The following is a 27,393-nucleotide window of genomic DNA, read 5'->3' on the forward strand; positions in this document are numbered from 1 at the left end:
CAAGTAGGTCTCTGCAACCTGGTTCTGAATAAGGTGGCCACATGGTGGTTCCTAAGTAGCAGGTGACCACGGGCCTCGGAACCACCTGATGATCACCCTGTTAGGGGGAAGCCATGACTCCTGAGCCACAGCAAAAGGCTCCCTGACAGAGGGCCACTGGGAGGCAGCATCTGCCAAGGGAACTGGCAAACAGCTACAGGCCCCATTAAGTAGAAGTCTCTGGAGGTTTTCCTACTCTGACAAGGAGAAATCATACAACAAAAATACACCACGAGAATCATCTTCTAATTAGAGCACCTGGAAACCAACAAAATATCCAGATATAAATGGACATGAGAGTGGAGAAGACAGCAGTGGTTTTAAAGGCTACTTAAAAGCCAGCACTCTCAACCAGAAAGAAGATGCTAAAGGAGTTGCCTCTTAATTGCCTAGCAACCCAGAAGAATGGGTAGACTTCCTCCAGTTTCATTAACTACTGTTGATGAACTAACAATTTTACAAGTTCTAAAACAAAACAGTAAACCAACCTAAAACAATGCCTGCTCCCAGTTATATACCTTCAGCCTGGAGATTTTTTAAAACATTAACAAACAGCAAAACAAACAGAAATAAACTTTTTTTTTTTTAAATAAAGATTTTTCAAACATTGACAAATAGCAAAACAAACAGAGGCTTTTAAACCAATGCAGCCTTAAGTGAGAATTATCTGTGGATCTGGGGTTTTCTCCTGGTGGCCGAGAGCCAAGAACCCAAATTGAAAGCATCACAAGAGAGCATCATTTACATCGATTGTAAATGTCTTTGCCCTTTAAGAGTTTCAAATTTTGCCAGATTTCAAAATATTAACATTTCATTCATCCTCCAGGGCCTGGTTAAGTCCAACTCAGCCCACCCCATGCTTAGTCCCCAACACAACCACACGCCCAGGTCCCCACTTACAGTCAGTCCTCCTTCCAAGCTCCCTTTGACCCCACCTCTGAGCAATTCCACTAAACACACCAGAAGTTCACTCATTCTTTTTTTTGTTTGTTTTAAAGATTTTATTTATTTATTTGACAGAGAGAGATCACAAGTAGGCAGAGAGGCAGGCAGAGAGAGAGAGAGGAGGAAGCAAGCTCCCTGCTGAGCAGAGAGCCTGATGCGGGGCTCGATCCCAGGACGCTGAGATCATGACCTGAGCCGAAGGCAGCGGCTTAACCCACTGAGCCACCCAGGCGCCCGAAGTTCACTCATTCTCATACAGCTTGGCTCCACTCTCCTCCACCACTGTCTTAAACAACCCTCAAACAGGCCTCTCTGCTTTGTTCTGTGGAAAGACTATTCCCAGTATACCCATTTCCATAGTGTCTTAACCTTTTCTTCAAACATGCAGATAGCCTTCTTTTGATTCATGACCTCAGACCTTAAATCAGTTGTCAATGCTTCCAAGCAATTCTATTACATTTATAGCTCTCCTCCTGTTCTCCAAGACCCTATGACTTTCTTCCCTACTCTATGCCCATATGACCCTCCTGACCGCTACCTGGGGTCTCCTAACACATTGACAAAGGTGAAGCCACCAAATCTATTAAACTACCTACTTTTTATTAAGCTAATTAATTGAAAACAGTGATATGGAAAGGAGACATCTAAACATAGAACTTCTCACTCTCGAGATACACGTAGATTCACATGAAGTAGAAAGAAACAATACACAGAGATTCCAGATACATTCTACTCAGTCTTCCTCACTGGTAATACCCTGTACTGGGTACTATAATCATCAGTAGAATGACACCAACACAGTCAAGATCTAGAATATGTCCATCACCAGAGGATCCCTCATGTCGCCCGTCTATAGTTACACTTACTTCCCTCCCACCTCCCCCTCCTTAAGCCTTGGCAATCACTCACCAGTTCTCAACTTCTACAACTGTGTCATTTCAAGAATGGCATACACAAATGGAATTAAACAGCATGCTTTTTTATGCAGTCTAATTCCCTGGAGATTTGCCAAGCTGTCATCCCCATCAACAATTCATTCCTTTTTATTGCCGAATAATGTTCCGTGATATAGCTGTACCTAGACTACCAACTTTTGCATCCTTTTGCTCCTCCTTCCTCCTGTTTCAAGGGAGGAAGTGCCCCTTCGCCTATAAAAAAGCCAGCATGTGCGGCAGATACGTTGCTGGATTCCTCCCAAAGCACTTCCCTTTGGCTATCATCTCTTTCTTCGGTAGCACACCAACACCTGACAAACATGCTCACATGGACCCACATTAAGAGGTCTCCTCTGAACCCTCATACCTTTCCAGCTCCCACCCACATCTCTAGTCCCCCTCCCAGCCCTACTTCTCAAAAAGAGCTATCTACACTCAACTATCAGCCAATTACCTACCTCTCATCCCTTAACTACTGTTTGCTCTTAACCCACTCCATTCTAGCTTCTTTCCATACCTCCCCACTCTCCCCAAAGTAACCAGTGACCTACTGTTTAATCAAAAGACAATGTCTTATCATCATCCTCCTCTCCAGATGGAGCCAATCCTCTCTTTCCCAAAATACACTTCTCTCCCTTTCCGTGATTCCACAGTCCTATCTGACATACCCAGTCAGCAAGTCTTACAGGTATCCAAACTTAACATACTGAAAACGGAATTTATCCCATTTTCGTTATCAAAACCTACTTCTCTCTCAGGCCAAGCGTCATGTTGCCCCTGCCTCTTGTGTAGTTGTGTACAGAGGCAACAGTCCAGCAAGGGCCATTCTAGTGGCCCCCACAGCAGCACCCGGCTGACATGTGGCTGTGACCACTTGACAGAATCTGGACAGCTAGAATGTGAATGGACAGCAAGAATGTGTCTCTTCCAGGCTGGGACTTTTAAGAAGTTGGAAAGCTTTTACCTCTGTTTTCCTACTTCTCTCAGCTGGAAGCATAGCATCTTATGGCCGCAAGGAAGAATAAAACCAGAAAATGAAAGGAGCGTGGGTCCCTGACTCACCATGAGGAGGAAGACAGCTGCCTGCTAACCAGCAACATGTGCAGGAGCAAGAAATGAGTGAGTATTGTGCAAAGCCGTTGCTACGTTCTGGTTTGCTCATCACCGCTTTCTAATACCCATCATTTTATCTCAGCATTCTTTTGATGGAATTATGAAAACAAAGAAATCTAGGACATCAAAGAGAAGATTCAGAAGCACTATTTACTAAATATCAAGGCTACCCAGAAAAAAGTCTTATTTTATGTAAATTCACCTTAATCTCAATTCTTGTCTCACCCACCAAGCTAAGAAGGCATCTAGGATGAGAAACCCATGAAGCTCTATGCAACACTGAAACACAAAGGCCTCCAGGTTAATTTTAAAGAAAAAAAAGTGTTTTCTAGGATTGTGCTGTTTGTTTTTCCTTTCCCTCTGGAGGTAAAATCCCCTCTGAAATGGTTTTAAAATTTTTTCAGATGTCATTCCAAACCAATTACCATAGTCCAAGAAAGAAAAATGTCTCAATATTCCCTCCCCTCCCCCCTACCCCAGACAGAAGACTGGGTCCTAACTGTGTTAGAAATTCTAGATCATGCTATCTACAAAGTTGGTTTATTACTATTGGATTCAACTTACAAACACATACAGATTCTTCTTTGTTTTACTTTCCATACAAGCCATGATGTTTTGAAAAATATGCCTTTCTTCAGTAGAAAAAGGATCATTCACGCCTTTTCTGACTATTAGGGCTCCAACATACATCCCAGTTGTGAAATTCAGGACCAGTATTCAGGGCATTCCTTTGCCTGTCAAGAAGCCAGGATGCAAGATCCTTCTCTCAGGAAGATGATCTCTCCTTCACTGTTCAGCTTCCTTACGGTGAACTGTCAGGCACCTTACCACATATTTCTGACTTGACTTAGGGGTCTGTACAATGATTAGAATAATGCTCCTCTTACTCATTAGGGGGCTCCAAAGCTCAGTCAGTGTTTACAGGATAATTCTGGGTGCCTATTTAGCAAGTTGCAGGCCATGAAGAGAGAAAATACCATCGCCTCCAAAAAGATTTTTTACTTTTTTTTTCCCCCCCTTCAGGCAGGGTTGCACATAGTAAGCTCTGGGTTTTTTTCTTAAATGTTAGGCCTATGAAAAAGATATTGATTTTTTTTCCGCCTTTAATTTATTACCTGTAAGTAATCCCAAATTTAGTTAGGGAAGAAAACACCAAAAAGTTCAGCTATGGCTATCAGTGCATGGGGGAGGTAAGGGCTTCTCAGACTTTTTCCTTCCCCTTTGTTTTCTAATTTGTCTACCTTAAACAGATACATCACTGTTTTAATTAAAAAATAGTCACATACAAATATTCTTATTGTAAAGGACTGTTTAAACTAAAGAGGCCAATTATGACAAATGGAATCATTGGTCCCAATTCTTTGCTCCCCTGCAGTAGGGTTATAAACCTGCACCTTTGCCAAGGTATCACATGGGTAGAGCATGTTTCTGCCCCTTGACTCTGGGCTTAACAATGTGACTTGCTCTGGCCAACAGAAAATTAGCAGACGTAATGCCCAAGAGGCTTGAAATGCACCTGAGCTGGCGAACATGCAGTCTCATGCTCCTGTCTTTTACCAGAACATGATGCCTTGGGGTAGCTGCTGGTCCAGGAAAGCAGAGAGACACAGAGCAAATCTGGACCCAAACAGCACCCTAGACCCAATCCCAGCAGAGGTCAGACTAAATTATCCAAAACCTAGCTGACCTGCGGCCACGTGAGTGAGAAAGAAACACTAGTCTGCCAATGAAATTTTGTATTTCTACAATATTATTGTCACCAGCTGATAAACCAAGTATTGCCCCACACACACACACAAAACAAACCTCAGTGGCAAAAAAATGTCTCATGTGTTGAGTTGCAGGTGTGAAAAAAGGCCATAGCATCCTTCATGTCCCCATTAACAATGAACCCAGTCAACCACCATCCCACTATGAGAAAACTCCTTAGCAGACAGGAATTGTTTTCCTTCTCCTTGTTAAGCATACAATTATTTAATCACATTTACAGCAAGTCCGATGAAGCAAGCAATGCCTTGAGACCATTCAACAATGGGTTTCATACAAAAACATACTGTAAGCCTCTGACAATGTTAAAACTCAGATTCAAGTCTTGGCTTGCTGTCTGTGAACACCTGGATCTTGTGCCATTCATTCAAACTATCTGTTCCTCAGTGTTTTTATCTGGAAAATGGGGACAGGACTGCCTCCCTCACAAATACATAAATATGTTTAAGAACTAAGTCAGTCAATAAATGTAATTCCTTGCAAACAGTCCATGCCACATCATAAGCTCTTAAAGTTAGCTGTCACTATTATTAGTGATAAGATGATGAAAACATCACACATCTTCCTCCCAGAGAGCTGGGTTTAATGAAACCTGTCAAGGATAATTGGGTTACAAAAGTTTCAAGCCACAGGCCTTCACAAAAAAAAAAAAAAAAAAAAAAAAAAATGTTTCAAAGAAAGCAGTAGAAAATTGCCAAGGAAAAGACTTTTAGATTAAAACAAGGCTAAGCAAGAGGAAGATGGCTGGTCTTTACATACAAAATCTATCAGGCATAGACTTCTGATGGCAAAACCAGTTTGACTTAATTAAGTTTAGCAACAAGTATGTTCCAAGGTAAGATCACATGTGATTATTCATAGTTGCCTACAGCTAGTGGAAACTATGTTTCTTGAAGATCAGAAATGAGATTTTCTTTCTGCTCCAACTGGACACCAGAATACTGCCTGACACAAAGTAGAAACAAAGTGGACACGGGATTCAGTTTAATGTTCAGAAGCCCAAGTTCTCCATCAACTGCAATTCAATTTATGCTGCACGTAATAGTAATAGCCACCCATCAGTGGCTAAGTGCTTCGCATAAATTCTTTCATTAAATCCTCAGCTAAGCTATTTAGAGGACCAATTAGAATGTTTTCTTCATATTCCAATAAAACTTACAAGCAACTGTTTTTAAAACCAGACTGATGCTCATGAGATTCTTTTAAGCTCTCTCTCTAAGGACTAATAAACGTTTTTGAAAGTTATCTGACCTCACATTTAATTATCTAAAATAACTGTAAAGCATACTAAAATTTTTAAGAGTAAAAATGCCAGAGCTATTGAAATTATGAAATGGGAATCAATTATAGAATTTTTTTAAAGCTGTAAGCCACATTTCATGATTCAGGTCATATATCTGCATCAACACCTAGACCCCTGCATTGTTTTATAGTTTTAAGTCAACTCCTTCAGCAAAAATTGGAGAGAATCATTACTGCCCTACTTTTGGTCAAAAATAGTTTAACCAAAGTAAGTAAATTTCCTAAGTGAAATTAGTAAGCAAAGGGATGAGTATTTTAACTGTTAACATTTAATCCCCCCACCTACAAAATAAAGGTAGGTCTACCTAATTTTTAGCAACTCCCTGAAAAGAAGCAAATCGTCTGAATCTATAAATGGAAAGCAAAGAAAAATTCCCTAACAAGCATTAAAAGAACATCAGTAAAACTCAGGCATGAACATTTACTTAAACTTAGTGAAGTACAGCAGGTTTTTTGTTTGTTTGTTTGTTTGATTTTTTTTTTTTTTTGATGAATCTCTTCCCTTTGGTCTGAGGTCAGTTTCACCCTGCATTCCAACAGTATGCCACAATGGGTCAAATGTTCTAGATTCTACTGAGCCTAATGTCAGAATCATTTTTGTTCCCAGAATTTTCGTCTCCAGAAAGTCAAAATCCATAATTCTCCAAAAAATGTAAATAACTCAACTTATTTACAGACCACTGAAGAACAGGCAGAGAAGATCATCACATACTGAGAAAATTTTGCTTTGGGGTTTAAAAAACATTTTCTGCAAGGTTATTTATATTTAGAGGAAAAAGCACTCAAAATGAAATAGAAATTTAACCTTCAGTGACTTAAAGTCTAATAAAATGAAAATCTATACAGTGAGTTATTAAAAATGCTTAAAAATTACCTTAAGTTGGCTATCTTTCAAGTCAATACAAGTGATTTGTGAGTTCTCTGTATCTGGAAAAGTTTAATTTTTTACAACATGACGAAAAAGTGCATGAAAGGAAAAAAAGGATGAAAGATTTGAAGAGATGCTTCACAGAAGATAAGTGAATATCTAACAGGCACATGAAAAGACGTTCAACATCATTTAGTCGTCAAGAAAATACAAATTAAATCCACAGCGTGACAGGACTGTCTACCCATTAAAATGGCTAAAATTAAAAAGGCTGGCAATACCACAAGTTGGCAACGACGCAGAGCAATTAGATCGCTCATCTGTTGCTGGTGGGAATGTAAAGACAGTACAATTTTGGAAACAGTTTGGCAGTTTCTTATGAAGTTCAATATACACTACAGATACATGCACCAACATAGATGAATCTTAAAAACATACTGAGTGAGAGATGCCAGACACAAAGAACATGTACTGTTTGACTCCATTCGTGCTAATTTTTTTTTTTTAAGATTTTCTTTATTTATTTGACAGAGAGAGAGAGCACAAGCAAGCTGAGCAGAAGGCAGAGGGAAAGGGAGAAACAGGCTCTCTGCCAAGCAGGGAACCCGATGCGGGGCTTGACCCCAGGACCCCGGGACCACAACCTGAGCCAAAGGCAACCCCCCAACCGACTGGGCCACCCAGGTGCTCCCCATTCATGTTAAATTTTTAAGATGAAGCTAAGCTGCAGCGACGAAAAGCAGATCTCTGGTTGCCTGGGGCCAAGAAAGGAGGATTGGGGGTGAGAACGACGCAGTCGGGGCCAAGGATCCATTCTTTATCTGGACTGTGGAGGTGGCTATGGACAGCATACGTTTGTCAAAATCCATACACATGGACACTTAAAATGAGTCCATTTTATTGTATGTGAACTTTATTTCAATAAGAAACTTCATTTGTAAAATCCTCAATTTTACTGCTGTCTGGATTGGATCAGCTTTTACCAAACAGTGCGTAGAGGGGTGGGTGGGTTTTTACACACGGGACCGGGCCCCTGTCAGCCCCTGCTGGTGGGTCCCCCTCTGCCACGTCCGTCCCTCAGGACTCACCTGTCAGAGCCCCTCCCAGGCTGCCCCGCCGCAGCTCTCGACCATCCTCACTCAGCTGTCTTTTAAACTTCAGTGACTTTGCAGGGCCAGAAGTCACATCTGGATTGCTGCATTTCCGAAACGGCATGGGTGGTGGGGAGAGTATGTGGTCAAGCTGCAGAGAGAAAGAAGGGGCGTCACTCACTGCGGACACTCTCAAGACACCCAGCATGCAACACCAATCGGTCCCAGGCTCCTCTTTTCTTAGCCTTCTCAAAATCCCTCCCACCCAAGCCTGCTGCCCATCTGGTTGCTTTAAGCAATTCAGGGTTTCACTGTTGTGTCCTGCATCTGAAAAACATTCAGGCTTACTGCAAAATCTCAATAGCAATGATTTTTAAGCTGTGGGTCACAACAAACTAGTGGGTCATGAAATCAAGTTTAGCAGATCTAAGCAGCATTTTTTTTAAAAGTACAGTAGAAGTTGCTAGAGTCTAATGAAGGAAAGAAAGGTACGGTTTCATGAAATGTCTGATAAAGCTATTTTTGCACATGTGTCCTGAGTCACCGGGTCAAATATATGTCTTTCCATGGGCAATGATTGCTCTAAAAAATGAATAATATTGTTCTATAGAGAATCAATAGATAACTGCTTTAGTTGTTCACAAAAGAAAATCCACAAGCTTCTGGAGCTCACAAATATGTGCAGGGAAGGGCAATTTCTAAGCAGCACGGCCCTGAATGCAAATCAATACATCCCTCTATCACTTGATCACTTTTTAAAAGAAAACCTGTCCTAAGAATCAGAGAAACTAAAACCACTTCAAGCAACAGCTTTCTATAAAAGAATCCCTCATTTCAAGATCTGCCCTCCTTTTCTAAAACAAACAAACAAACAAACAAAACAAAACAAAAAAAAAACCTTTCATATTTGAAGAGGGCCATATTTTCTAAAAATGTTTACCTTCGAAGTATAGACACATATATATGGGTTTAGATGGTTATTAAGGACAAAAACGTTCCCATGCATATATCTATCTCCAGACAGTTATTAAGAACAAGAAAGAATTACAAAAGGTATTCATGGAAATTCCATGTGCCACAGAAAAAAAACACCTTGTAGAAATTTAAATTCAGACAAGACTTCAGTAGCATTGCTCAAATGTGGGCATTTCTAAGGATGCTTCATTGAGACTTGTTTTGTTTTGTCTTCCTGGGCAGAGAGAAGGATATCTGATTATACCTGTCAGCATTTTTTCAGATTAAGACTATCAAGGATATATTTTATAGGAAAATGAAATTTAGGGGCAAAATCATTTACTTGTCTTTGTACTGAAGCATATTCAAAACCACCGCACAAAAAGAAATTTAACCCTGCCTGTGGATAACTCCTCCCAAGCTCACTCATGTGGAACAGACCTCACTGGCTCAGCTATTACAAGATGTCAACTCTCCCCCAAGCTCAGTGCATTCATTAGTAACCCGGAACAGCTGGATTTCAGGCACTTGTCAGTAGGTACAACCCCAACTCCATTGCCCATCAGTTATTTACTATATTTCACTGTCAGTAGTCTTGTGAGAGGTCCCCAAAAACCTTGCAGTGTATGCAAGCCAGATCAGCAGGGAAAAGGGATTCCAGATTGCACTCTTGGAAGCTATCTGTTGAGTTCGCTGTTCATTACAACTGTGTCCTACTTAGGAGGACCTCCAAGAAGGAATTGTATCTAATTTTAGACACCTTGGCCTTAAACCTTATGGACACCAAACTGGAGCAAGGGAACCCTGGTCAGTGACCCATCAGCTACTGGAAAATACAATCAGTGGTCCAAGCGTAGTCCTATCATTACACAACGTAGAGGTTATTTTGCTTTCTTCTTGGCTCCATTTTAAGCCCTTACCCCAGTTGGTTTTGGGTTTCGTGTTTTGTTTTGTTTTCATTTTCCCTGCCAATTTTTAAAATATTTTTTTATTTGAAAGTAGGGTCCATACCTAACGTGGGGCTCAAATTTACAGGCCTGACACCAAGAGTCATGTGCTCCACCGAATGATGCAGCCAGGCACCCCTCTTTACGGTTTTTTTTTTCTAATTTGAAAAACTTCAGAACAAAATTTGTAATGACAAAAAAAATTGTAAGGGCAGTACAATGAGTGCCCTTATCCCCACGACCCCTGCTGAATAGTTAACCTTCTGCCATACCGCTTTTGCTCTCTTTCTACCACCCCAACACATTAGAGTTCTTTGCAGACATTATGAATCTTCCCCCGTCAAAACTTCAGCCTGCCTCTGCTAAGAACAAGGACATTCTCTTCAATTCTGCTACCCTGTATTATATGTAACCTTTTAAAATGTCTCAAATCTTTTGTTATCAACTTAAATTATAAATAGTAGGGAAAGGGTAAAATAAGATGATATCATAGAGAGTTACTGGTAGAAATTTGCTCTTTTGCATTAAAAGGAAAAATTGCATCCACAAGGTGGCAATGTGCCACAAACATTCAACAAAACACTCCCTATTAGCTGGCTACTGGGTCCTCTAAATGCGCCAAGAACCCCTCAGAGTATCTGAGTGACTTCAACTCCATTCCGCTTAGTGATCTCCTTCCTAATTACTAGTGGCATCTGCGTCAAATACAAATATTTATTGTTTAAGGTTCATCAATTTCTGCTACTTATTTTTCACCTGAAGTTAAATTTTTCAGCTTGCAGAATTACAATTACTCTCTCTGGGGAGGATTGTTATATCACCAATTAACAGAGGGTGGAAAAATAAGCAGAGGAAAGATAATTCCTAAATAAGAATGATGTGATTTCCTTACCTATTTCCAACAAAGCCCTCCAAGACAAAATGAATGATAAGGAAGAAGGAAATCAAGGATAAAGTGTAAGAAAACAAAAAAAGAAAATCCGTTTCATCACAAATAGAGGCACAAGCTCTTAGTCCATAAGTCAGCATTTTTAATCAGAATCATAACCCCAAGAGGGGAGAGTATTATTTTAAATCTGGGGAAATGGAGCCAGTGAACTGTGAGGCTGTAAATGTTTCAAACAAAACATAAGGAGAAAAACTGGTAAGCATAGGGCCATGTTCCAGGATACCATTTCCTTCTTCACATCAAATCACAGTCCCAACAGAGCTCTCTCTAAATAGATCATTTTTCCAAATTTGCTGGGTTGTCAGTGCCTCTACTTTTCTTTCTACAATTAGTCAAAGCTTCTCAAAATGGTCCACTGCAGCCTTGCAATTTATTTTTCATTTTTTGTCCTGATTCAAACACTCATGCTCCATTTACAAACATTTCAGCACACCCTAGAGCTTATGGTAGACATCAAACCTATCACTTTGGACACTGCCCTTTAAATAATTCCAGTTTAATGTTTACTAACTTTTCCAAACTCCCCAGGTCTTCATACTACAAGCAGTTCAACCAATGACAAAGCTTGTCCTGAAAATTCCAGTGATGTGTAAGGGCATCTAAGCCTGAACTTGGCATGCCTGCTTCACACGCTTCAAATTTTCCTCACTAAGCAGATCATGGACTGCTAGAGGGCCAGCCCTACGGCCTTGTCACATGCTTACCTCACCCGCTGCCAGCCACAGAGTGGCCCTGATCAACACACATTTTCCAGAAATGCATCCTCACTTCATTCACCAATAGCAAATACCAATTTGTGGTGGACTCCATTTGCTCCCAGTTTCCTAGGTCAGTTTTCTTAACCTCCTGTAGTTCCAAGAGCCACAAAATGTTGATGTCAGACCAACACGGAGCAAGTGTACCACCAGTTATGTGGAAACAGCTGCCACTGCTGCAGCAGTTTATCACACCAAACATGGAAGCATCTTAGAGAACAACAGACACTATTTTACAACTGCTTCAAGTCTCAGGTATTGGGGCCAATGTTTCCAAAATTCTCAGTCCTACAGAAAAGCTAGTCACCAGAATTCCACATCTGCCTTTTCTTTATTTATCACATCCATCCTCTGTGGGACATTTTACAGTGATTGGGCTGAGGAAAGCAAGAACCCACCACGAACACGCTGTGGCTTTGTCCAGCGGCAAAAAGCACAGGTAAAGGCACATCACTGAGCAGTCGCCATCTTCCTTTGATGTCTCTGCTTACCCCACCCTGACTATCTCCAAACGTGGACCGTGGGGTTCTTCTTCCATGGCTATATTCCCCAGGAATAGTATCATCTCTTTCTAAAAGGGCACATCCTAACTTACAATTAACATTCAACGTGCACCTTTTGAACTGACCATTTTCCCAGAACTCCCCTTCTAGACACTTCCATGCATGAGGCCATGAGTTCGCCAGTCTATAGCTTCTAAATAATCGCAACGACTGTGTGAACATAAAGGTATTTTTCCATTTTCAGTCAACTGCAACTCCTTTCTCTAGCTACTAAAGTCAAAAACCTTACAGTTTATTCAGAACTTCTGTTTTCACCCATATTCAGTCAGCAAATGCTCTCAGTCAACCTCCAAAATACATATATCCAGAATCCAATCACTTCCCCACTTCTACTATTACTGCTCTTAGCCCTGCTGTCCAGATCTCTCTGTTGCCATACCTGCCTAAGCACAGCAGTCAGGGACCCTTGTAAAGCACAAGCCAGATGGTCCACAACCTCCGCTGGAATCCCCCATAGCTTCCCTCCATGCAGAACAAAACCCAGAATCATGGCAATGACTTACAGGTCCTACCACCTCTACCAACAAGTCTCTGATCCCAGCCACTATAACTCCAGTCAATCTACCTTGGTGTGTTGCTGGACCTCCGGTGCCCTGGGCATCTTGTCACCCAGCACAATTACCTTGACCACAGCCTCTGTCAGGAACTCACTCCAGGTATTAGCTCCCACGATCCCCTCTCCCATCAGCCCCTCTCCATCCTTCTGGTCCCTGTTCAAACATTACTCTTCCAGGGGGCTCTCTCCCACAGCCTTGTGTAAAACAGCATGCCTACCACTTCATTCCCTTCTTTACTTTTCCTCCTAATATCTATCACCCCATGTTAGATCTTTTATATCAGTTTATTATCCTTTTTTTTTTAAAAAAAAAGATTTTATTTATTTATTTGACAGAAATAGATCACAAGTAGGCAGAGAGGCAAGCAGAGAGAGAGGAGGAAGCAGGCTCCCTGCTGAGCAGAGAGCCCGATGTGAGGCTCGACCTCAGGACCCTGAGATCATGACCTGAGCCCAAGGCAGAGGCTTTAACCCACTGAGCCACCCAGGCGCCCCCAGTTTATTGTCCTTCTTTCACCAGATCCTAAGTTGCATGAAATTACACACTAATCTGTTCCGTTTGTCCACCACTCTACATAAAAGGCACCATGTTAATATTGGTTGAAAGAACAGACGAATGGCAATCTCTGGTATTTTGTTTAAAACACAACAGCAAAAGAAAGAACACATGCAATTAAGGGTTTTTATTGCTGGAAAAAGCTGAACAAAATTATATTACATGTTACTCAAGGTGAAAATGCTCAATTGAGTCTTGAGCATTTTGACAAAATTGAATGTTTCGTGTATGAAAAAGACCCTGAGGTTATAGCAAACGCCATCTTTTTAAAGAATCTTTGCTATATACAAACTAATATGCTAATTTTTTAACACTGCTATCTCTGAAGGTGATTCCTAAATAATGAATTATTCGGCCCCTTAACTAGATCCTAACTAACATATTCAATTGTGTCTATCAATCCATGCCTTTCCCTACACTCCTTTCTCCTTTCTGTAATTCCTCGCTCATTCCCAAGATGTGGCACATGCATTTTAAAGACCCATCCAGAATGCATGTGCCCTAAGGGCAAAGTTCATTAGTTCACCAGGATCACCAATGTCACCTGCATACACAATGAGACTCACCAGTAAAGTCTTTATGCTAAAAAAAGAAAAAAGAGAAAGAGACTGACTAGTACCATGGGGTTATGAAGACAACGTTCAGTTATTGTTTCTTGATATTAAATACTCTAAAACACCAAAGGTATGAAAATGAATAATTAAAAAATTGCACAGTCTATGCCTGTAATCTTAATTAAGTGCTCTACTGCCTCTGTCCAATAAGGAATCCAATGAGCAACCTGAAACGACTTTATTTCGAAACAGGACTTTATTTACTTTTAAACCAAAACCTATAAACAACATTTTAAAATTTGGTAGAATAGAGTTCCATCATTAAGACAGTCATTACTGAATTCCTACTAATTTCGTGGTGGTTAGAAACGCCAATACTTTCTAACTAATTAAGACAATTAACTATTTCTATGCCCATTTCCTCATCCACAAAATGTTAGTAATACTACTACCTATGTCCTGAGGTTATTGTGGATATTACAAGAATTCATATATGCACTTAGAACAATGCAGAGAACATAGAAAGTGCACAGTAAACGTTCGCCGGGGTGGTTATTAAAACTGCCATATAGGAAGTCACTCCATTCACGAATGTCTCCGCCTGGGTACTTCATCACAAATGGCTTGCAAGGAAGTTAAACGGATTACAATTTTACTGAGTTGTCTTATTTTTCTTTATGGCTCAAAGAAGAACTCGGCTTGAACTGTTTTACAATTATTTCCGGCTGTTACTCTCATGCTATAGGGGGTTCAACTTGCAGGAGGCTGAGCTGTATGGAAGTAAGGAGCCGCGCCCAAATTTGAACTGTTAGGTGCAGTATCACAGGGTCATGCCTCGGCCAACCTACGTGACTCCTCTCTGAAGGGTGGGCCTCAGAGGCAGGGAGGATACAGGTGGACGATGCATGAAAAGGGCTTGGCGCATATAAGCACTCACTCACTAATAATATTGGTGGTAACTGTCACTAGAGCTGAGCTCACGTTCCCTGAGCCTGTTGACTGGCAAAGCATATGCCTCTCCACCTGACCCTTCTGAGTGGCATCTCTCAGGCATTTTTCCCATTCTTCCCCCTAATTCCACACTACTCCAGAAGAGAAAAAAAACATTTAACATGCTCACCATTGCATGAAGAATATGCAACTTCCCTTTCCCCGGCATCCTAAATTCTAACTACAGAGACTGAGTCAGACACTGACAGGGCTATAATCTCGGCTCACCAGATTTACTGTAAGGGCTCATTTAATTGACTTTGCTGACATTCCCTTTGGATTATGCCACCCAGAATGCATGCTTCCATTTAAGGATACTATAAGAAACAACCATGCGAATCCAGCCATGCTGTTGGACAAATGAGGAGGAACCTCCCTTACATAGTATCTCCCTTGTCAAGGTATGCTGCTGGGCACAGAAGGAGACAAAAATCCTCACCTTTCAGAAGCTTCGTTCTAGTTGGGGAGAGAAAAGCCCAGAGAAAATGCTGTTCATTCTCCGTAGTACAATCAGGCATGTTTCTGCTGGGCCATGGTCTTGATTTTACCCTGGGAACCCCAAAAAACACAGAACTCTCGTTCAACCACCAGAAATCACAGGGCATGTCTCCACAGCCCACTGCCACCAAGTGCGGCTGGTCCCATCTCCATCGAGACGTCCCAGGTCTGCCTGTGGCACCAACCTCACGCTGGATTTCACCTTACCCTGAGCTAGAGACTGAATGCTTGTGTCCTCTGCCCCCACATTCTTATGTTGAACACTAGCCCCCAGTGTGACAGTTTTTGTAGCGAGGGTCTTTGGGAAGCGAGCAGGTCATGAAAGTGGAATCCCCCTGAATGGGATTAGCACCTTATACAAAATACCTCACAGAGTTCTCTGGCTCCCTCTGTCATGTGAGGACACAGCTACAACTTCTATGAACCAGGAAGCTAAGCCCTCCCCAGACAGTGAATCTGCCAGCAGCATGCCCTTAAACTTACCGGCCTCCAGAATTCCAAGAAATGAACAGTTGTTTCTAAGTCGCCCAGCCTATGGTACAGTGTTACAGTAGGCTAGACTGACTACAACACCCTCTACAGCCTAGTTCTCAGGTCATGGTAATTTTGCTACCGAGGGGACACTTGGCAATGTCTGGAGTCATTTTTTGTTTTCACAATTTAAAGGGAGCAGTGGATTCTGCTGGTATCTACTGGCTAGAGACCACAGATGCTACTAAACACAGGACAAGGCACAGAAAAGCCCCAACCAGAAAGAATTACCCAGCATAAAATGTCCATCATGTCACTCCTAACAAATGCTATTCTGTACTCACTTTTCATTTGTGTATCTTCACCTATTTTTAAGTTATTTATCTTGCTGAGTTATGTGTTATTTCAGGTCATCTTAAAACCTTCTGAGAACAAGAAAAGGGACAGAGGGAAAGCACAGATGGAATCTTAGCAAAAATTGATCACGTCAACGAGTCTGTTAAGCAAATAATTTCCAGAGCCACATTAATTTACCCAAACTACTTAGCTGTTTATTGCAATTCAGTTTCTCCAATGGACATCATGTTTTGAAAAATAATACATCAATCAAATGTATTTAAGCTGAAAGATGTACCAGATACCAGGATCATATTCCATCTTCGGTTTTTAATTAATTCTTTGAATCACGAACTTCAATTAGCAAAATGAAAAGTGTTTCAGAAACATCCTAAAATACATTTATTAGATCAAACTACAATGGCTTTCACCTAAACAGAGCTGCACCACTGGTTTCATCCCTTATGAGAATTGATTTTCTTTCTTCCCTTCTGAGAGAAATATGTAAATTAGCACTTTGATACTGCTATCTCACTTTTGTCTGTCAACTCAACTTCAAGAAAGTCAATTCCTTTGCTTATGAACAGCTCTAAACACACACGCACCCACACATGCCCCACTAGCAAGCACTATTATCACGATCCCAAGAAGAGAGCTCCACGCAGCAGGCATTTAACTGTGATGTTTACATTAAGCAATAAATTCAATAGTCTACAGATAAAAAAAAAAAAGAAAAGAAAAGAAAAGCTAATATTATGCTAGTTTTTTTTTTTTTTTTTTTTAAACATAGAGATTTTCAGTTTAATTGAGAACCATGACATTGGGGAAGGCACGGGGAATATGCTGATTCGACTTCACATAAGCATCACCTGTTTTTCTGTCACTTTAATATTCTTAATCTTTTTCTGACCTTTATATAGGAATTTGATCCATGTCTGCAATTATTTACTTATCTGAAGTCATTAAATTCCCTTGGTACCATCACATCTCCATCAGTGATCTAACTCAATTCCCAGACCATACTTAAAGCAGGAAGAGAATACAGTCCTCTGAACACTTTTATTCTCCATTTCAAGTCAGAGGGGGACATGCTCCCCACTCCACACAACTTTAAGTGATGTTCCCACTTTCCCTTTGGGCAGAGGGAGGAATCCCCCAAGTAGGTAGTGTTATTATTCCCATTTTACCAGTAAGGACCTATATTCAGCAAAATTAGCTCCTCCAAACTGATCTGCTTCTTAGGCAGTACAAAAGGAATCAAGCCCAAGATTGCTTCCCCAAAGCCCCTGTTGGGAAAGACTGTTCCCAAAGGTCTCCTAGAGAGCCCCTAGAGGGGAGCTCACAGTGGTGAAACACAGCAAACCCCCGAAAGTTCCCTTGAATTTTCTCTTCTGTCTCTGGTACAAGATGACTCCCTAGAGGAGAACAACCTCAAAGTTTGATGTCAACCAGTCTGAATGCTCCAGTTCGAGCCTAGCTGGCAGTCTACACAAGTGGTTTCTAGGGCTTCTACGGATGAAATCCTGAATCCTGAAGCCAGAGTTCCAGAATCACAAAATATGAGCAGCAGAAAGGACCTAAAAATCACCTCTAGTCTAATTTCCCACTTTTTGGAAGACTGAGGCCCAGACAAGTCAACTGCCCAGGTTTAAAAAGGTAACTAGTGCACGAATATAGGCCAGAACCCAAACTTCCAGACCTACCATCCATTACCTCTCACACCTGCTCTCTTACTGACTTCACTTCCTGACACCTGACAGATATTCCCCATTCTGTTGTAAGTGATTTGTAGGGTTATCTAGGGGCTTTTATTCATACATGCTCTATTAACTCAGGGTTGTTTTAAATATTTTTTTAGCCAAATGTCTACTATGGACTGGGCACTGTGCGAAGGGCTGAAAAAACCAAGAACAGAATGGATAGAGTCACCTACCTCAGAAGACCTCTACCCAAATGCTACAGACAGACACAAAAACCCAACCATAAAACAACATCACAGGGCGCTTGGGTGGCTCAGTGGGTTAAAGCCTCTGCTTTCGGCTCAAGTCATGATCCCAGGGTCCTGGGATTGAGCCCCACATTGGGCTCTCTGCTCAGCAGGGAGCCTGCTTCCCACTTTCTCTCTCTGCCTGCCTCTCTGCCTACTTGTGATCTCTGTCAAATAAATAAATAAAATATTTTTAAAAAATCATACAACATCACAGACGCAAGGATGGAATGAGGTATGAGGGACTATAGTGGCTTTGAGCACAGCTATGGTCTGGTACCTAATCAATTTCTTGTCCATGTTGGTTGAAAATGCTGGTATTACTCTGCGCGAAATGCAATGGGGAGGGGGTGACTTGTATGTACTCGTATAGACTATGGTCTCCTCAGATACTCAGAAGCCAGTCCAGGAGCACAGAGCCACATGTAAACACTTGCTCACTGTGTGTCTGGACTGGCATTTTTCCAACTCAACCACCATGTCCTAAGGCTTAGGAGATACAGAGCTGAATTTTTCCCACCACCCATACCACACCATGACTAGAGCTTTTCTGAGCCTCATCAGCTATCCTTCTTGAGGCATCAACTGCTCACCAGGGGCCAGGTGCTCTAGGAGTAGTTCGGGGCATCACTTTCCATTTCCTGAGAGGACCAGAAAACTGAGGAGAGGAAGACGACACTGGTTTGAGGCAAGCCCACAGCCAGTAGAACACTCATCTACTTGGCCATACAAAAGGGACTCGACGATCATTTCATCTATAAAATAAGGATAATTCTATTTCCCTCACAGGATTTCTGCGGATTAAATTAATTGATTATTATATAAAGTTCCCAGCAAGAGGTAATACTTGAATGTTTCTTCTCTTCCCCTTTCCTTATCTTACCCTAGTTCATTTTGTCAGAACCATTTTTTTAAAAATCATCAAGAACTAGGGCGCCTGGGTGGCTCAGTGGGTTAAGCCGCTGCCTTCAGCTCAGGTCATGATCTCAGAGTCCTGGGATCGAGTCCCGCATCGGGCTCTCTGCTGAGCAGAGAGCCTGCTTCCCTCTCTCTCTCTCTCTGGCTGCCTCTCCGTCTACTTGTGATTTCTCTCTGTCAAATTAATAAATAAAATCTTTAAAAAAAAAAAAAAAAAATCATCAAGAACTAGAACTTCTTTTTAAATAACATCTATTCAAGCTAAAAATAAACTTTACGTAAGTTTCTGAGAAAAAAAACTTCAAAATATGCTCTCTGTGTAGAATAATGTTTAAGGGGAAAAAAAGAATAATGTTTAAGCTCTTTAGCTGAACAAACATATGGATGAATATTCATTTCATGTTTTTACATTAAGAGGGAAAACGGGATGTTTGAGCGAGTCTACACAGATAGTAGTAGCAAACCCAAGTCTGACCCAAGAGGCAAAATACACAATCTTTTTTTTTTTTTTTTTTTTTTTTAAAGAGAGAGATCACAAGCAGGCAGAGAGAAGGGGAAGCAGGCTCACTACTGAGCAGAGAGCCTGATGTGGGGCTTGATCCCAGGACCCCGAGATCATGACCTGAGCCGAAGGCAGAGGCTTTACCCACTGAGCCACCCAGGCGCCCCGCAAAATACACAATCTTAAGAAAAGTATTCCTAAGAATCCTGAGGCCTGAGTCCTCAGAAATCATCAGGTCTCATCTGGTGAAATGGAAATCATTTAGAAGGACAGGAATAACTGTCACTGAGAAAGTAGCAAATAGTGGGGAACTCAAATGAGGGCTCGGACGATGGCGGGATGGTAAGGGTCATGCTAACTATTTTTACCAGCTTCATTTCTTAAGAGGGAAAATAAATAAATAAATAACCTGGGAACATGAGGGAAAAGAGAGAAAAAAAAAATAAAGGACCGAGGGAGAAAGGATGGGAGAGGAAGCTAGAAACAGGCATTAAGTGATGTCACAAGAGCTTTGGGGAAGTTACTCCCCTGTCGGCCCCCATCCTCCTCCCATCATTCCCCCTCTGCAAGGGGCTGTGTCCCACACAGAACGTAAGATCAGTCTTCTCTCTTAGAAAAAGGAGCAAATAACAAACAACCACAAGAAATTTTTTTTTTTTTGACAGACAGATCACAAGTAGGCAGAGACGCAGGCAGAGAGAGAGGAGGAAGCAGGCTCCCCGCCGAGCAGAGAGCCCGATGTGGGGCTCGATCCCAGGACCCTGGGACCGTGACCCGAGCCGAAGGCAGAGGCTTTAACCCACTGAGCCACCCAGGCGCCTCCAACCACAAGAAATTTAAAAAAAAAAAAATGTATTAAGTATCAATAAACACATTCTCTTACTATAAACTAATACATGCCAAGACCTTCAGTCAGTTGCTCCTTATTACTCCCAGATTACTATCTGACTAGGTTCCCACCCTGACGCCTACCCTGTTTCCCGGGACTGAGTCTCTCCTTCTCAAATGCTAGTTTCCCTGATGTGTGCTCTCCGAGCTCGAGGTCTGGGGGCTGTCTTGTGCCCAGCGCTTTGCCCTGACTGGCTCTTCCTCTGAAACACAGCCTGCCAGGGACTAGATCCCTCCATGGTGCTGGCTCTCAGTGCTGCTTGCCTGCCTATTGCCTGACCAACTGAAGGACCTCTGCCCTACCTATGCTGGGAGCCACATGCTAGACTTAGGGCTTGCTTTGGAAGTTTAAGTAATGGGCTAATAGCCCAGATTTCTTTAGTCCGGTTCACACCTTCCCAGTGCTCAATCCAAAGACACTGTCCACCACCTCAACTCCCAGTCCTCAAGCATCAGGCCAGCCCCCCAGGAGGGATATGAACTAAAGCTCCCAATATGAGAAGGAGAAAATGCCACAGAAAGACATACAAGACAAAGAAGGGAAGGGGTGAGCAATGCAACAAGAGACACAAGGAGGAGAGGCTTGGTAGATTCTGCAGAAAATGTATCCATCTTAACTTTTCTTCCTCTTCTACCATTCACTTGGGTTGGAAATAACTTGATCTCTCGGATACTGTGATTCCTGATCACACCATCCTCTGAAACTCAGAGCGGCCAAACAACCATCACTGGAACCTCCTGACATGTTTGTACCTACTCTTCACAAAAAGAAGAGGGGCACCTCTATTCTGATTCCACCTTACTTGCCAGGAAGAAAAGTCTTCTCCAAGTTATAGGAGTGAAGAACAGATCAAGATGTTCCCAACAACCAGATGAAATCAAGTAAAGATTCTGCCTTTGGGTACAGGTTCCCAACTCTACTAAAGGAGGTATTCACCCAAAGCCACAGGGTAACAACAACAGACAGTAGATAAATCACTGTTGAGAATCCCTTGGGCTCTCAAAACAACCCCCAAGGATTGGGTGGAGTTCCAGAAATAAGATCCAGGCAACAAGCAAGAACTAAAAAGGTGTAAGTTTCATCATGTTGCCTTTTTTCTTTTTTTAATGGTCCCTGGAAGCAGTAATTCTAAGACTACTATTTAAAATACAGCCAATGTTAGCCAATCAAAGGAAGCAATTCTGTTTCCCTTCCCACCAAAGAGCAAAACCAAACCAGCCAAGACTCAAGAAATCCAAAGAAGCACCTGGCAAGCAGAAGTGCCAGCCAGTGCTTACCTAGGAAAGTATGCACACACTGACCTCTGACCATGTCCAAAACGGACTTGGCAGACAAACCCGGGAAGCAACTTCACAGTCAGCATCTGACCTACCCTGGTTCCCACATCTTGAGTCTTTATTTTCCCCTTCCTGCTGGAGCCTCACAGGTGAAAGGAAGAAGAACTCTGCATTGAAGACACGTGGATCTAAAGGCTGGGATAAAGGACATGCTATGACAGGGCAGCTTTCAAGCTCAAGCTTGCCATCTACCTGAGAACGGAGCAATCCACTCCGCAGGGAGAGACTGTCCTTCCTCCCAAAAACTCTGTGGCTCTCGTATCACCTTCTTTCATTTAAAGTTCCTACATGTGGGTGTAGACAGACGCATACGGGAAGAGCTGTATGCTTAACCTCACTGAAACGACACGGTTATGTACAAACTGCCGCTCAAGTAACCTCTCCTTTCCCTGACAGGTATGTGCGTGTAAATGGATGGGAAGACACATGTGGGAATAGAACTATTCTTACCTCAATGAAACAACACGGTGTATAATGTGTGTTTCGGGGAACACATTCTTCCATGAAGATATAAGTGTTTGCAAATCTGTGTTAGAAGCAGCTGGGAATCCCGGCGTGTGTAACTCACTGAAGCTGCACTGCAGACACACCTTCTTTCAAGTAAACTCTTCTTCCACTAAGATGTATTTGTAAAGTTAGGTACAGAAGCCTACTGGGATAGCCGCATGCTGAACACATGGAAAACACACCGCGTATAAACTTTGCAGGGGAAACATCTATGGCTCTTATATGTAGGTGAATTAGATTTCTTCTCCTCCCGTGGGGATTTTAACCAATGTATTCCTCCACCTAAGTGTTTATCTAAAGATTAACAAAAGCCAGCTCACGACCCATGAAAGCACAGTGGTCATTCACAAGGCCATGCCCACCAGACTCGTCTGGTCAGTGAAACACATACCACCCCCACCACTACCCATTCGCTGCTATCCCTGCTCCCAGAACCAGGCTGCCTCCCCACCAGGGCTGTAAGTTTCGTCTTCCAATGTCATATATTCTCCTAATGCTTCCAGTCACCCCCTACTGCTGAGAGTTCCCATTCTCACCAAGCTCAAACCACCGCAGCCCTCAAGGTCCATTCCTGATGTTTGCCACCCATTGATATCTCAGGGATCTGCAAACTAGAGCCCACACACACCAAATAAAACTGTACTGGACCACAGCCACGCTTCACTGACAGACTGTCCACACTCCGCCTTCCACAGCAGAGTTGAGCAGTCGCCACAGAAACCATATGGCCCACAAAACCTACAACATTTGCTCTCTGGCCCTCTACCAAACAAGTTTGCCAGCGCCTGATTTCTTCAATACATTTACCAAGCATCTACCACGTGCCAAGCACGGTCTGTGCCCTGAGAAGAGAACAAGGAGCACAGCCAAGCTCCCTCCTTCAGCGGGTAACAGGGCTGTGAGGAAGCAGCAGCAGGACAGGGGACAGAGAAGAACGGCCACTCTACTGTGTGGGTGATTAGATGAGGTTCTCACTGGAAGAGGCCCACAGCCACAGAGATCTGAAGGACAGAGAGGAGGGAGCTGCATCAGTGCCCACAGTGAGAATGAGCTCAGAATGCTGGTGTAAAAGTAAGCGAGGTGGCTAGACCATGTCCCCTTTCTCTGCCATCTCCATCCACCAGTCCCTCCTCCAGTGAGGCGTAGCACCTGATACACACCCAGCACCATCCTAACTGCAATAAGCATTCATCTCATGTAATCTTTAAGACCACCTTACAACATCCCCATTTTATAGGTAAGGAAACTGAGGCTTAGGGCACTTAAGTGACTTAGCCAAGGTGTAAGAGCTAGGGACCAATAATGACACTTCCACCTTGTTTCTTCTCTTTTAAGAGTTTACATCAGACTTTAATGCTTTGTTCACAAGTGATTAGTCCTAAAACCACTGCCTACCAACATGCACACTTTGATTCCCAGAGGCGTAAGAACCCTAGGCAATCAAGACTTTGGGGGGCTTACCAACCAGGATTTCCCAAGCATTCCTAAAACAGGTATGCAGATGAATCCCTGGTATAGCCCTCAGGGAGGGCTAGAGTAGTAGCCCTCTACTACTACTAAGAAACCCAATGATCATTCACAACAAAGTTCCAAAGCAAAATGCACTAGACAGGACAGAGTACACTCCATACATGCAAGCAACAAAAAACTCAATGGGAAAAAGGCAAGAGTAACTGAAGCTAACTTGCCCTGCTCAAAGGGAAAAAATTACAAAAAAATTATTTGCTAATTTCTCTATTTCACATTTATGCAAGAAAACAATCCCATTCTCTGTTAATATGCCTGTTGCCCCGGACTCCTAATCTCCTATCTGCTCCCCCAAAACTGAGCAAAGGTTTGATATGGTCAAAAGGTCACAGAAATAAATGTTTACTTACAGCGGAAGATATTATTAACTAACAAGTAACACAAGGAGTTAAGAGATGTGTCACAGAGAAGGAATGAAAGGAAAAGTGAAATAAGGTTAAAATGCACCCATACATGGAAAACAACAGGAGAATGAAGTGTGTGAAAAATGCCCAGGAGCTGGGTGAGGAGGGGCCCCATCATCTTTTAGGCCCTATTGCTATTCCTTTCTGATAGAGCCTTCTCTGATTTACCCAAGAATTCCTGCCCCAAGGAGTTTAGAGGTCAAGGTAAATAAAGAATGGCCTCAACTCTAACAACTAGAGAATGGTGTGGTTCAGCAGGTCAGAGAAAGGCAGCAGTGTCAAAATTAACTGGAAGGAAAAAATAATTTTACTTTTTTGTTATTTATAAATGGTATTTCACTCAAAATGGGACGTTATGTACCATCTCCCCATTTCCCAAATGATTTGGAATATAGGAAAAAACAGGAAAGTCAACTCTCAGAATTATTTTTGGAAAACCCCAAAATGACTTTATACAAGCCAGCCCATGTAATTAAGTGATGGCATATTTTACTTCACACTAAAGCACCTTTTATCAGCACAGTAATTAAAATCATGAGTGAAAGTATCAATAATTCAAGACTTCAGTGAGTGAGAAGCCTTCGAAGTAAAACCTTTTCAGGATTCTTACATTTCAGAATTTTGTGTAGTCACAATACCGCACTACTGAAAGTTATCCATCAATAATGGGATATAATGAAGTGAGAAATAGAATGTCAAGGAAGGGAGATGAAAAGAACCTATGAATAGTCCACGTGGATGACGCGGTTCTTAACACAAAAGGCCTGCAGGTAGCTGAACACCTGTCACTGTCACGAAGTCAGAAGGCAGACCTGAGTCACAGCATCCTCAAGGTGACCTTGATCCTCCTGCTCCCTGGCAGGCCTTCCTTGCAGCCCTGGCTTCAACCACACTAACAACCCTGAGCACAAATGCCCAGCTTGGCTGCTCCTGAGTTACTAAGAGAACTTCCGGATGTTAACAAACATCCTAACGTTGCTGGGTCTGGCTTTGTGTTCTTTCATTCTTTCAGTTAAATTTCGGAGATAACTTCTTACAATGGAGATAACTCAACATCACGCATCCTCTGCCCTGAGTCTGTGTGGGAGGGTGTATGCCGTATGCGTGACCTTGTGCGATGAACTTCACGCTGACTCAGATGGCCCAGACAGAAGGAAGAGGACTCCAGCATATCTGACCAAATACAGCATTACTTAGTTCCTACTCGTAGATTTTGTTGTTCATGGTATTGAAGTAGAGAATATAAGCTTCCTCGCTATCTTGATCTTTTGCCAACAGTTTGTCGTATATTACATGTGAAAACCAGTTTCATTTCTTTATCAAACATCTGTGATATACCTTTCACTCTAGCATGACTCAGAAAACTACAAGAACAGCTAATCAAGGAATGGACTACTGTTAACAGTACTGGAACGTGGGACTGTGGAATGACTACTTAAATCTTTCCTTATTCGTAGTCTGTCTCCCAGAAAGAGTTAAAGTCTCTAGTAGAGTAACTCTGGTAGGGATTCTCCCCTGACACTGAATACCCACTGTCAATTTCAACAGTTAAATAGTTACTGTTGCCTTTCTACTTCTGTTCAGAACTTACATTTGATTCTCTGGGCCATTTACTCTTTTATTCAGCAATAATTCAGTAAGGGCCCAGAGTAAAACTACAGTCATGTGAGTGTGCGAGTTCATCAGCAGGCTGGGAGGCACAAGAAAGCCAGGCACACCCACATGTGTACACACACACACACACACACACACACACACACAGCAACAGACAGAATGTACAGTTACAAAAATCTCCCCTTTTCCTGGCCTTGTACATCTCCTGCCTTTTTCCTAGTTGGTAGGTGTAACTCCTAGCAGGGAGCTATTACTAAACATTCCAAGGTTTAACTTCTGAGAAGAGGTTAAGTAAGCCACACACCCTGGATGAGGACTAGAGTGGAAGGGAGGGTGATGGTTCAACAGCCAGGTAAGGTTAAAATACGAAGGTGCTGGGGCACCTGAGCAGCTCAGTCAGTGGGCATTTGACTCCTGATTTCAGCTCAGATCATGATCTCAGGGTTATAGGATCAGGTCCCATGTCCAGCTCAGTGCTGACTCTTCTTAAGATTCTCCATACCTCTGCCCCTCCCCCTGAACTCTCTCTAGTAAGTAAATAAAATCTTTAACAACAACAACAAAATACAAAGGTGCTGAGGCCTGCACTTGAGTCCACTTCAACAGAAAGCAAGCAGTAGGCATGTGAAAATTAACTTCTCCAGATCCCCCAAATCCCACAGCTGTCTCCTCCAGTATCACCTATTCCATATCACCCTATCGGGCGGATAATGAAAAGCTCAGATCAGAAGCACTGAAAAAAATAAAGGTCATCATTGATTTCTTTTGCCTTGATAAAAAGAAAGGCAGGGTCTCACCTATGAAAGAAGTGGTTTCCAATTCCATTCCAATGATATTTATTGAGTGTTTACTCTCTGCAAAGGTTCTATGGAATCAGGGGCCTGAGTGCTATCAGGAACATTTCACTGTAGAAAGTGACTCAAGCTTTGATGAGCTGAACATATACAAATGAATCCTACAAAAATTACACCTCCTCTCCCCAAATACACGTATAAACATAAAAATTTTATAGTAATTTCAAGCTATTCATAAATCCTTAGGGCCAATGACTCCTAGGGCAAGCACTGTTTGATCTACTAGGAGAGAAAAACATGCAGAAGTTTATTTAATAAATTTACTACATGATTGTACCATTAGATATTAACCTTTTCTTCCAAACAGCTAAAAACCGAGCTGCCTTCTGTTTTCTCAAGTACCAGTTATCGCAGAAGACAAAATACATACACAGATGTAAGTAACATTTATTTATGTATAAGTAACATTTATGGAAAGGTAGCCTTTACTAATATTTCTGGCATCGCTTTTTACAGGCAACAGCAACTGAACTGAAATAAAACTTGCATGAAACCTAAATTTCTAAAACCTGAGTTTTTAACCTCATTCTTCTACTACGTCTAGTTATTTTGTATGATTAATTCTGAATATTAAACATTTTCTGTAGTTGCAAGAGAGCAAGCTGAGCACTTGTCATTAGTTTCAACGGTTTAAGTAATTTTTGCCTATGATATTGGTAGGAACA

At 42.0% G+C, this 27,393-nt stretch overlaps 1 protein-coding gene across 4 annotated transcripts in view; it reads right to left on the minus strand.

Annotated features, from left to right (window-relative positions):
• MAST4 (microtubule associated serine/threonine kinase family member 4) overlaps window positions 1-27,393 on the minus strand; it is a 552,196-nt gene that overhangs the window by 398,063 nt on the left and 126,740 nt on the right. For all 4 annotated transcript variants that reach the window (XM_032336083.1, XM_032336081.1, XM_032336082.1 and 1 more), the window contains exon 2: window positions 8,058-8,211. In XM_032336083.1, coding sequence (XP_032191974.1) covers window positions 8,058-8,211 — 154 coding nt within the window. The remainder of the gene's footprint in view (window positions 1-8,057; window positions 8,212-27,393) is intronic.

This window comes from Mustela erminea, chromosome 3 (genome assembly GCF_009829155.1).
Source record: "Mustela erminea isolate mMusErm1 chromosome 3, mMusErm1.Pri, whole genome shotgun sequence".
Lineage (NCBI taxonomy): Eukaryota > Metazoa > Chordata > Mammalia > Carnivora > Mustelidae > Mustela > Mustela erminea.